The sequence below is a fragment of the Etheostoma spectabile genome, chromosome 14 (assembly GCF_008692095.1).
Source record: "Etheostoma spectabile isolate EspeVRDwgs_2016 chromosome 14, UIUC_Espe_1.0, whole genome shotgun sequence".
NCBI classification, from domain to species: Eukaryota; Metazoa; Chordata; class Actinopteri; order Perciformes; family Percidae; genus Etheostoma; species Etheostoma spectabile.
This window is the reverse complement of record NC_045746.1, coordinates 11,151,518-11,163,575: the sequence shown is the minus strand read 5'-3', so window position 1 is coordinate 11,163,575 and position 12,058 is coordinate 11,151,518. Positions and strand designations below refer to the sequence as shown.

The 12,058-nt window shown below is 40.6% G+C and overlaps 3 protein-coding genes across 3 annotated transcripts in view; 1 reads left to right on the top strand and 2 right to left on the bottom strand.

The window, feature by feature from the left end:
- The window catches only part of si:dkey-166k12.1 (solute carrier family 22 member 13), an 8,034-nt gene extending 6,429 nt beyond the window's left edge, over positions 1 to 1,605 (top strand). The window contains exon 10 of the mRNA XM_032534985.1: positions 146 to 1,605. Within this exon, the coding sequence (XP_032390876.1) occupies positions 146 to 248 (103 nt within the window). The 3' untranslated portion in view covers positions 249 to 1,605. The remainder of the gene's footprint in view (positions 1 to 145) is intronic.
- On the bottom strand, positions 1,530 to 8,197 carry zgc:110239 (digestive cysteine proteinase 2). The gene is made up of 11 exons (XM_032534984.1): positions 7,993 to 8,197; positions 7,216 to 7,275; positions 7,033 to 7,125; positions 5,941 to 6,113; positions 5,161 to 5,422; positions 4,886 to 5,081; positions 4,603 to 4,796; positions 4,425 to 4,516; positions 2,925 to 3,086; positions 2,101 to 2,290; positions 1,530 to 2,007 (listed from the first exon to the last, which is right to left on the bottom strand). Exons 1-11 carry the CDS (start codon positions 8,033 to 8,035, stop codon positions 1,820 to 1,822), a joined length of 1,653 nt encoding a protein of 550 aa, XP_032390875.1. The 5' UTR covers positions 8,036 to 8,197; the 3' UTR covers positions 1,530 to 1,819.
- A 794-nt stretch (positions 8,198 to 8,991) lies between these two features.
- LOC116701342 (SH3 domain-binding protein 5) overlaps positions 8,992 to 12,058 on the bottom strand; it is a gene marked incomplete at its 5' end in the record, with an annotated part of 17,070 nt that continues 14,003 nt past the window's right edge. Inside the window, 1 exon segment of the mRNA XM_032534986.1 lies at positions 8,992 to 11,363. Coding sequence (XP_032390877.1) covers positions 11,191 to 11,363 — 173 coding nt within the window. The 3' untranslated portion in view covers positions 8,992 to 11,190.

The following is a 12,058-nucleotide window of genomic DNA, read 5'->3' as shown; positions in this document are numbered from 1 at the left end:
ATTTCCCTCAGGGGACAATAAAGTTGATCTTGATCTTGATGCTGCTCAGCCTCCGTGACCCCAAAGAGGATATCATCTCGCTGCCATGTTGTTCACATGTGAAGACCCAACCTTTGCAAACAGCTGTGTGTTTTGTCTCCTACAGGTCGCCTCCCAACAAGGAGAACCCTGAGATGTCTGAGGCTACGAGCCAATCAGCCAACAGCACCGAGCAGCAGGAGTTACGACGCCTTGCCAATCTGGCCTAAGCTGCACATTTTACACTATTCACATATTACACAGCCTCAACTTTGTTAACAGATACAGCACTTACATAACAAAACATCCTCTATGCAATTACATGTCAGGATCTGATTAAGAGCTCTATGCAAACCAAACTACCATGCAGGTGCACATGCACAGAACAGGCATTCTTATATGTGCTTCCGGGATAAATCAACAGCCTACTGTTTTAGCAGATACAGGTAAACACTCGCATAAATCAAGAATAGTCCTGTATAATCATGTGCACTGCTCAGATGTTTACACCTTTTATTCAAATGTTGAGAAGTGGTTTGATATATTTTGCATATGTGGGGAAACAGAATAAACGTCTTCCCTTCAGACTTTGCAGACACAAATTTAATATATATATATATCTATCTGATGGCACCAGCTTGGAGCTCAAATCTCTAAACCTGGGCTCATTTGATGAATCAGATTGGCCAAGACAACTTCAGCACTTCCTCTCTAATGCAGTACACATAGTCCCAAGCAGCTATTGTTAGGACTTCCTGTTTCAGGATTGAAGGATTTATTACATTTTTGCATTAAATAAAAACACTTGTGTAATATTTTTGTATAAAAGTATGACATGTCTATGGACTGTTTGTGGAATACTTTAGGTGTATCTTTTTTTTTTTTTTTAGTTTTGGGCATTTTAGGCCTTTAATTGACGGGACAGCTAAAGATAAGGAAGGGGAGATGACATGAAGCAAAGTGCCACAAGTCAAGAGTTGATCCTGGGCCCACTGCATAGATGACTAACCTCTATATATGGGCGCCCACTCTACCAGCTGAGCTATCTGGGCGCCCAACCTTGGTGTATCTTAATGCTGTATTGAACAAACTGACTCGTTTTCTGTCCTCATTCTCGAGCCATGAGACAGAAAACCTATTTTCATTGCATGTACTAATTAACTTTAAGCCTAATTTCTCAGATTCATGTAGCTCATTTGTACAATTTTATTGATACTATGGGATGGGACTGTGACCAGCATGGGGTTTTAAATGACTCACGTATACAAATTTGGATTTGTGAATTTCTTACAATTTTCATAATTTTAAGTGTTTAAGGGCTGTTGTCTATATGATTTGTGATGCATAAAAACATGTTACTCAGGCAAAATCTAATATTCCTGTAGCAAAGATATGAGGCCAGTATGCTCAGAATTCATAGAATCTCACACCATTGCATGAATCTTGATAGCATGCCTCACTGCTGCCCACAGCATTTGAGTATGCGAGGTCACTGAAGCCAGCAAATAGAAAACTTTCCTATTTCTTTATTGCATTGATTCCAGCCCAGTGCATTTGAAGGCAACAAATTAAAAAGCACAACAAAAATGTCACAACGGGTACTGTATTTTGTACAACTGAAATGAAGGCACTGCAGCTATTCAACTGCAAAGATTAACACATTGTTATCACAAAGTATCTCAGTTTGATTTGATAACCACATGTTGACAGCTTAACACATCCAGCATTAGGCATCATTCATCCTCAGGCACTCACATAGTGGCACATTTGGACGGACACACGGACACACACACGGACACATCTATGCCAGTGTAACATATGTAGCATCAGTGGTGACGCCACAGTTGTTATCCTTCATAGACATGAGGATGTAGCCATCATTGCCCCAGTAGGTGGACCATGAGTTCTTTACCAACCAGTATGGCTCCCCATTCAGGGAGCCGTATCCCACTGCGAGCACGGCATGGTCCAAATAATCAGTTGTATTACCTAAAAGAAAGACAAAAACCAGAAGGATGCCTGATTTATGTTGCACGAAAGTCCATGTTGCTGTAAAAAAATGTGAGTGAGAAGTAGACTTACCACAAGCCGGTTCATAGTAGACGCCGTGGCTGTAGAAAACAAACGATCGATGTGAAGCATCGATACTGACGGCCGCCGGCCCGTTTTTAAAGATAGCCAGCTTAAGGGCCTCGGCATCTCCTGACGTCACGTTGGTGTAGCTCTGGATTTGTGCAGTAAGCTGGGATTTGTTCACATGGCAAAATCCATTCTGTTGAGAGAGGGAAACAGAACATTTAATATTGAACCCTGAAGTGCAGCCGAGGCCAGTACTACGAATAAAGAGCAACGTGGCCTGGATTTCTTTCTCTTCCCTGGCTTCACTGACCCTAAAAACCGCAGTAACATGTAATACACCGGGTTGAACCTGAAGTTACCTTGTTAAACCCAAACCTTTCTTTGTAATACAGTCCTAAGGACTGGAACAAATTATGCATTCATAAGGCTCATTGTACTGGTTAGAATATTTCTTGAGGCCCCTTAATATATTTTCCTTGGACATAATTGGGTGCAGACGAATGGAATTGCTTCATCGGATCTTGGTTTAAAATGTCCCAACTGAGCTTCGCTGCCTCAGTAAAAGATGTCAAATGAGCTCAAAGATTCCTTACCAACATCTTACCAAGTTAATCTAAAGAGAAAGACTTCCAAAGACTAATGGAAAATGCACCATTCACCTCAAATATAGAGGACCACATGTGTGAGGGTGTTTCACTTTGTCAAAATGAAACACCTTCACAGTTGCCTGCCATTCTTAGTGGTCTCAATGCAGTGCTATTCCATTTTGACTTAACAAGTTATTCTACTTCAACAGATTCAGCCTTCACAACTCGGAATCATCTCACCATTCCCATATAGGCTCCGTAAGTTTCTGTTGTCTCGATGCCTCCGTGTTTCATGATCCACTCGTATCCTCGCCACTCTTCCCCTCCGTCACAGCCGTTATTGCCAAAACCCCAGGAACAGTCCACCAGCATCTGCTGGGACAGAACCTGCAGGGAGCCAGTCTGGGGGAAAAAAACGAGAACAAAACACGATCGGCACACGGATTACTAACCTGTCCTGCTCTGCATGAATCCCACTCTCTGAAGCACAATACAAGCACACAAAACAGATGGTTTGAGACAACAATGAAGTTCATAATGAACATTCATACGCCAGCTGTTACCGACGCTGTGAGATCACGAAGAAGTACATTTCAGAATTGGCCCCTGGGTAGCGGCTCTGTTTATGAACCCGCCTGTGGGGACCGGGGTGCCATGCTGCAGGTCACTTCCTGCTGCTGCGTGATGGCAAAGGCTCAAAGACGAACTGTGGAACACTAAAATAAATAGATAGGCGAATACATCTTCCCCCTCGGTGGTCTTCCACTTCAGTAAAACGTATTATGTTAAATGGTAGGATTGGCTTGATAATCTCGGTTTGCTTTCATTAAAAAAGGAAAAGAAAAGCCAATTATAAACTAGCCATCATCAGTTCATAATAACCCTCCTGGTCTTTCATTCCATAACACAGCACCAACACATTACCTCCACCCAGACGCACACTTTTTAATGACCCTGTAAGCTCTAAATTCTAAACCATATATTTTTTTTTCCAATAACAACCCACCCCCCAAATGTTTTTGTTTCCTTTTTTTTTTTTTCATGCAGTCTGTTAACTGCCTCCTTAGAAATCTCCAATATTGCTATCTCAATTAAAGAGCAACTGGCCCAAAGCAAGAGACAAAATCAAGTGTGTGTGAGAGAGAGAGAGAGTGAAATAATTTGGTCACTTCAATGGAGTGTAATTAAACCATGCAATGTTTGGATCAAAGTTGCATGGCAACCCGGTAAAAGGAATGCCTTTGAGCTTTTCCTTGCGAAGCTAACATTCATTCACTTTTATTTCTTTTTTACACACTGTTAAGTCTGTTTAACTCGAATGAAAGAGGCAGGACAAACTGTCTTGTGGAACCTCCCTCCTCTGAAGTAGAGGACTTCTTTTCACAAATGATACACAAGTGCTGCACCCTAAATAAAGAGAATCAGATGCAGAAATATTTCACCAAAATGACTGAATACAGACTCCAAATGTCACATTTTACCCAGACATGGGCACTGTATTATTCTGCATAAATAACCCACTCCCCTACAGCCAAAAAAGCATTCAAGCTGCATCTTATTAGTCTTAAATATTTAGAATGGTGCCAATAAGAGATTAAAACCAAACATAACTACAATGCAAGTCTACCAAAGATGAACAAATGAGCTGCCATGCTAAACAGCTGTGGTTTCAAAGAGCACCAAAAAGTAGCCCACAGTGGAAAATGTGGCCAGTGGCTGCTATTTGTATTTCATTTTCACCTTTAGGAAGAGAGCGCCCTCTACTGCTCCGGTGGTGGCAAAGCTCCAGCAGGAGCCACAGATGGCCTGGTCCTTGACTGGAGTCACAGCACCTGCAGGAGCAGAGTTGAGCTTAAAAACTAGAAAGTCCTGCCAGGGAGATGCATCTTTGGCTAACGTATTAGATGTACATAGGTACCGTAAAGCCTCCAGTCATGGGACTCAGGTACTTTCACTCCTTCGTAAAGCTTTGAGAAGAAGGGGAGCCCTCTGTTTGGGGTCTTTCCTCGTTTCCTTCCCCTCATGGTGGCCAGCTCCGACATGGTGCGATCTGAAAGAGAGTTGAGAGCCAGAGAGAAGGACAGCCCTGCTCTGTTCTTGGAGTGGACATACCTAGAGTAATTAGAAAACAGTCATTAGAATCCCTTCAATTAAAAATGTCATACATACACATCTGTGCTGGACTGTGATGTTCCTCTCACCGAAGGTTATGAGCAAAAGCGTGCCCCCTTTCTTCATGTTCTCTTTCATCGCTGTACCGACGCTGGAACTTGTCCTTGAAATGGTTGAAGATGTGCTCTGTGTGGCCTGATGCCGAGGTGTGGATGAGCTCTTTCATTGGATTGGCCAACAAGTGGTGCTCCACTCCTGGGCCAGGAAATCCGCCACAGCTCATACCTGTAGGTAAACAAAAAAAAAAAAATCTTTAAATCTTTCTAAAACATCTTGATGCGTGCACCTACAGCAGAGCACAAACCTTCAGGCAGTGAAAAGACTTTAGGGTCCACACGGGTGCTGAACTCTTTGTAGTCCACGTAGTATTTGTCGTAATGTGACCCCAGCAGCGTGTTGTAACCCATCATCTCATAATGGAGCGGCGTGGCAGGCTCTTCCTTGCCATCCGCACCTCTCTCTACATGGGTCACCCACAGTGTGTAGGTGTTCTTCTTTAAACCCACAGTGGTAACATTCTGCCAAACTTCACACAGGGAACCCCCGAAGTACTCCATCCTCAGAAACTGTAGGAGTGGAATAAACTTGTCAGCATACAGAGTATTTAAAAAAAAAAATCACGGTTTGATTAAATCTGAAAAGGGCCGATGGTGGAGATAAGTAGTACCCATTTCCAATAAACACTTTTGTGTCTTTTTGTAAAGTGCATAATGGCAATTCTTGGTTGTTTTGTTTTTAAATGTAGCTCGATTTTCCCAAGCCCTGAACTTAAATATCACTCATTAAGTGTAAATATCTGGGTGAGAGTAACAGAATCTGGGGAAGAACTGGAGCCTTTTTACAGGACTTTTCAAATCTGCTTGTCAGGGAGTGTAACACTACATTCTGTGATGGATGAAATGCAAGACAACAAATGCAAAAAAGTAGCAAACAGTTACACTTAAAATTTGTTTACCCAGGTTCAGCCTACACATAACCTTTAGTGGGTCACAGAATATGTTGCAACTATTGTTACACAAATCAATCTTAAAACTATGGTTTGGTGTTCAAATACTACGCAAAGCGGTTTTCCCAAATCCCAGACCTGGAAGCCCGCGACATCAGGCAACGACGCCTGGGATGTGACCGCTTCATCCTTCGTTCCGTTGACCTGGAAACACTTCATCACATTCTGCTCCGTCTCCGTGGTCTCAGGAGTGATTTTATAGGCGACACCCCACTGCTGCGCTGCCCCCAACTGGTAGGTTGACACCTGGCCTGTTGACGATCAATGTGAGATATTTAAACTTAGACATTATTAGCTTCTGAAATCTCTGAGTAAAATCACATGTACCCATACATTACTTTACAAGTAACAGCTTTATTTTACACCCAATATTTGTTTTACCCTAAGTGCCACCATTCCCATGTGTATGTATGTATGTATGTATGTATGTATGTATGTATCTCTCCTTCTGCAACCCTATTAATTAGTTTTATAAATATGTCCCAACCTGCAACCTGTGTTTATTTCACTCAAATGTTACAGAACTAATGTTTAATTGTCCACATTTTTGCATGTTAAGTTAATGCTTTCATCGAAGCATCTACAGTGTAATCTTTTAGTTCTTCTATCCACCTCTGGTGAAGATGTTATCATTTTATTAATACGCATTTGTTCTGTTCAGGTTATAATAAATACAGTTATATACACATAGTTCTAACACTTGGCACTAGGTACACACAGGTAGGTAGAAAGTAACAGGGTAAACAAGTAAAATATTTGTGTTAAAGCACCCAGAAATGTACAATAAACATATTTTGAATGTTTTTTGCTGATGCACTGAAATCAATAAATTCCTTATCAATTTGGGATTATAATTTAAATTCTAACATTGTACGTCTTTGCGATGGTAAGAATATAAAATACACAACTTGCAAGATGAGCTTGAACAAGACAGAAAAAAAACAGGCATAAAGTCATATGAGTGTGTAACATGAGTCAACAGAATAACTTCCCAAAAGTGCTTATTCATTCTTTTTCACTTCTTTGTTTATGTACCGAGTGATTATGTTCTGCTCTGGTCACATTGGACTGCCACATCAGCGTCTCAGTTTCACATCATTAATTCAGCAGAGCAGGGAAAACACAGAGTCAGGTTTAGGCGAAACAGCCACGGGTCAAAAGGTTTCTTACCATGGTAATAGTCTATTCGGCTGGACTTTGCCGCTAGGTCTAACCAGGCCTCAAATGGCTCCTTGATCTCAGCGTATGGCAGAGAAATCACTCCTACAACAGAAAAGTAAAATAGTACTGCGATTAGGCTAAAGTCTGAAGGAAATGAGGCCTTAATGTGGAACCTGATGTTGTACTGCTTACCTTTGACATGATAGCTGTTCCCAAAATTTGGAAGAGACGGGACTGCTTTTGTCTCTGTAGCTGAAAATGAACATAGGTGTTAAAAAGATGCTTTAAAAAAAAAAAATAAATAAATAAAACTTTAGTGTGTTGTTAATGACTTCCCAAGCACAAGGACAAAATATTAAATGTGACAAGGAATATTGTAAACTGTCCTAGGAAATTTGGGAAAGTGTCCTTATTATCACTTACAAAGAGTCAAGCCAAGTTAATTACGTTCTTTTAATTGTAATAGAAGACAATGTACAGTAAGTCTTTTATAAGTCATTTTGCCGGGAAATTTAAGCAACTCACTGGTGCCATTTATTTGTATTATAACTTTCATGACATGATATGATATGACATGGTTTAGTCGATAAAATGTAGCATGGTGTGTTACATGTACAGCGAAAGAAAGAGAACTTTCTAGAGCTTCGTCTGGTATCGTACGTCATATTTAAGGATACATGCGGATACCTTGATAAGCAAGTCAACTCTAAATTAACATATTTTTGCCTGAAGTTTGGCATGGCATTCACATGAGACAGAAGCAGACACTTTCATTACAATATGAATACGTGTAAATGTATTTACCACCGCTGTAAATTAAGTATTTCTGAAAGTATTTAACAACCTGTATTAACACCAACGTTAACGGCTAGCTGTTTTCATAATATGTACCATTAGCTAGCTAACGTTAGCTAGGTTAGCTAACGTTAACAGTTAGCGTTATGTGGCAAATTAAATGTTGTCCCTTACCTACAACAGCCCACAGAAGTACAGCTGCAATGTATAAAAGCATGGTTTCTACCGTGAGGTCAGAAAGCCGAGAGATAAAGCAGTCAGCCTAAACGCAAACAAAAACACATGACTAGCTATGTAACCTACACAGCTGTCCAAAACAAATTCAATCACTAGCAACCGCAAGTTAACCAATCACACTGTGGCGCGGAAGCGCGAACGCCAATCAACAGACAGAGGTGGGTTTTATTTGGGAATCATGTGATTTGTGTCATATGATTCAATGACTGTGGTTAGCTTTTAGGAAAACCTCATGGGACTAACTTAGTTTTACAGTCTATGATACGGACAGATACCAAAGGTTGTGTTGGGTAACCTGTGGTACTAATTGTCAATATTGCTTTTATTGTTTTGAGTAGGAAAATTAGTACATTAGTCACTTACTGGACTTTACAGAGCAGGAAAGGTGGTGTGACTAACAGAAATAGAAGGCTCCATTCATTCCTTTGGCCCTTGTTAGTCTGGCCAGTCCTTGGTTGGTCATCTATATCACTCTAGCTTGTTTCTATTTATGTAAACCAATCACTGTAAACTGTCCCGGGTGGGATTAAGCCCTGGAAGCAGCAGGGTGCATATAGTCTGAACATGGGTGTATTCTAACTGTAGTGAGTCTGAAGTTCCTGCTAAAGCCTCAGGACCGGAGGGTGCACAAAACCCAAACTCTGCACTAGATGTCAGTATCTTACAGAACATGATCATAGTTGCCCAATCAAAGAGTCCAGAGCTATTATGGCACAGATATGGAAATCCCAAAATGAAGCATAATTAAAAGGCATCATGATGTCAGGAGCGTGTGCAGACATGCAGAAGAGCACAAGGATCGCAAAACAAGGTTACAGAGTAAAAAAGAAGCTGGGCTTCACTGAACTGAGGGTACTTACTGAAGTACAGCCAGCAGGAGCTTTTTTAGGAACCAGCTCTGAATATCACGATACAGACAATAAATAGAAACAGTTATTCAGTACACCTACTGTATTTCTGTTAGCATAGACATCGGATACTGGACTTATGAGGATGACACTGATATTCATATTTGAGAGTTTGCAAACATCTGAACTACATATCTGCCATTGTTACATTTTACCATAAACACATGGCATAAGCAAACATTTGTATTTTTTTTTTCTTGAAATCATGATTATAAAACAAATATTAAGGAACTGACCTGGACACTGTAGGACAAACTATAAAATAAAGACACTATCTGGAAATGACCTCAAACATTTCATTGGCATGTTGTACTGCAATCACATGTTACTTACAGTAGCCTTTTGTTCGTCATATTGGCTAATACATTATATCAGCAATGAGCTAATATCAGTTGATGTATCAGGTTTTAATATTAAGTACTGTGTGGGTGAAAAAGACTGAAAAGACTGGAGGAAATAACCTGTCTTTTTAAAGGAAAGTTGCACCTCACATCTGTGCATATTATAATGCAGTCAGGTGAATATTGTTACAAATCAGTTCCAGACTTATAACCAGCCTTCAATTACAGTAAATATAATGTTATAATTTCACAGATTTAGGTTTCTGATTCCTGATGCTCCGGGGTTCGAATTTGACCTGCAGTCCTTTGCTGCATGTCTCTCTCTCCCCCTTTTGTGCCTGTCAACTGCAATAAAGAGGAAAAAGCCCCAAAAAGTAATCTAAAAAAATAGTATTACAAAATATCAATGCTAAGAAGGCTATTTCTGGGAAAATCTGTTCTTTTAACTTTAAAGGGATCATTTGACAGTTTGGGAAATACTCTTACTCGCGGGACTATTTCTTTGCTGGGAGCAGCATCTTTCTGGAGCCTCTGCTGGTTGCCTGGCAACTGCTCAGAGCCTATTTACGGTCGAACACATAACCGCTTTAAAACAGCCAATTTTCATTTTTACACTTTGGTTTTTGTACAGATTAAACTAAGGAGGAATAAAGCGTTAATGTGAGCTTTTGAGGTGCCGGTAGGGGGAGAGCCAGGCTAACTGTTTCCCCTTGTGCTAAGCTAAGTGACTGCTAGCGGCAGCTGCACATTTACTGCACAAACATTTGAAGAGTGGTATCAATCTTCCCATCTGACTCATGACAAAATAGGACATACATTTATTTCCCAAAATGTTGAAATAAGTAATTTTTAGTGCGCAAAACAGGCAATACACTCAAGTGTGGCATAAGTGTGTGAGAGGACTCTGGTTCCTGTAACCCCTGCTATTGTATAAGTTTACAACATGACATCAGAGTATAAACTACAAATTATTATAGTATAAATATACATCTGTACTACAGGGTAGCGTGTGAGCCTTTTTCTAAAACACAACAGACGACACTCAAAAAATAGTTCAATCGTCACCATCTAAGATGCTGCGCTGCACTCAATACATTCACTCCCTTATTACTTTTTTAGTTCAGTGCTCAGAGTACTGCTTGCACTCCACGTTTCTCCTTGATAGCTATTCCTCCAAAATATTCTCCACATCCTACATTTCAACTTTACATTTCAGAGCTACACAGCTCAATCATGAAGGCATAACACGACATAATCCAACATCTATCGGATTATGTTGTCCCATTTGGATCGTCTTGTGGTGATTCAGATCCAAAAAGAGGCGTATTGCCAACTGTTTTGCCCAAAGTCAATTGGCTAAATGTTTCCCACATTAACTTTGACACATTACTATAAAGCTGCATATAGGTAATACCATTATTGTAGTAACAGCCTGTAGAATATGCCAAAGGAAAGAAAATGTGCCTTTACGTTGAACACCCACTTCTTTGTGGCACAAAATAGACACAGAGATCGTGAAATTTGTCAATGACAACAAGCCATATCCTCTTTGCAACAGGAAGCAAGGAGGTTTGTGGGAAATGCAGTCTTTTGAATAACACTAGCATTAATAATACCAATAGAGACCAATCCCACTGTCCCTGCTTTCATTTTTTTTACAATATAGTTCCACAATGTACTGACATATACTACGTATAGCACCTTTAATATGGCACCATCAGATGTTTAGACTATATGGAGACATAATGTCAGGTTGGATGGAGCTTGGAGTGTGCAGGTTGCTCTATCATTGCTTAGATTGAGCATTTCATCCTGTGTCCCCCGTCTTCTGCCACAGAGTCCAGTTAGAGGCTTGAAGCTGGGCACAGTGAGTTCATTAGGCACGGTTAAGTAACAGGTAGTAACATGGTAGTGGCTGAGCCGGGAGTGGAAGTTTCAGGGTTAATAAAATCGGCGACTTGCTCATCCCCAGAGTCCCCCTCTTGTTTTTGTGCAACAGTCAATGTTAGCTTGTTCAGACCGGCCTCTAGCGTCGCCTCGGCTCCCTCTGCTCTGTCACCTGCGACAAACACACACACACACACACACACAGGCACATGCAATGGTTAATACATGTGCAAGTGAACCAAGTAAAAACCAATTTATCTTCGCTGAAACACAACTTTATTGAAAACAAAACACTTTCCAGTATATGCAGTCTGCTGAACTATGGGAAACCCTTGACCCAAAAGGGACAATTCAGATTCCACACAAGTATCTAGGTTGGAAATGCCTGTGCGCATGCGTCTCTATGAGCATTTGCAGCCATCACCTCAAGATAGATGCGCAGAGGGAGACAACAGCTGTGTGTGTGATGTGTGCGTCATTGCTGAAAAGTGAGTTGTCCGGTGTAATCCCTATATGTTTAGATGCCTTTGAGAATTGCGTCGACTCCTTTGTGTTCGGACTGACTAAGACACCCATTTTATATGCATCATTCCTAATACAGTCCTACCATATTTACCAACCCAACACCTTTTTAACAATATACAAACAAATGTGTTTTTGTGTACTAATAGTCTGGGTCACACACCCAGGCTAAAACCTCTGAGCTCAACTTCAATTAATGCTGCTTTGAGCAAATATACTGTGTACAAGTTGTTTTTATTTATGAGTCAAGTTGCACAAAGTTTTAATTAATCCCGCAAGGGGAAATTACAATATTTTACCCACAATATATTACCCACAGGCCTGAATTACACACACATGCTCAGT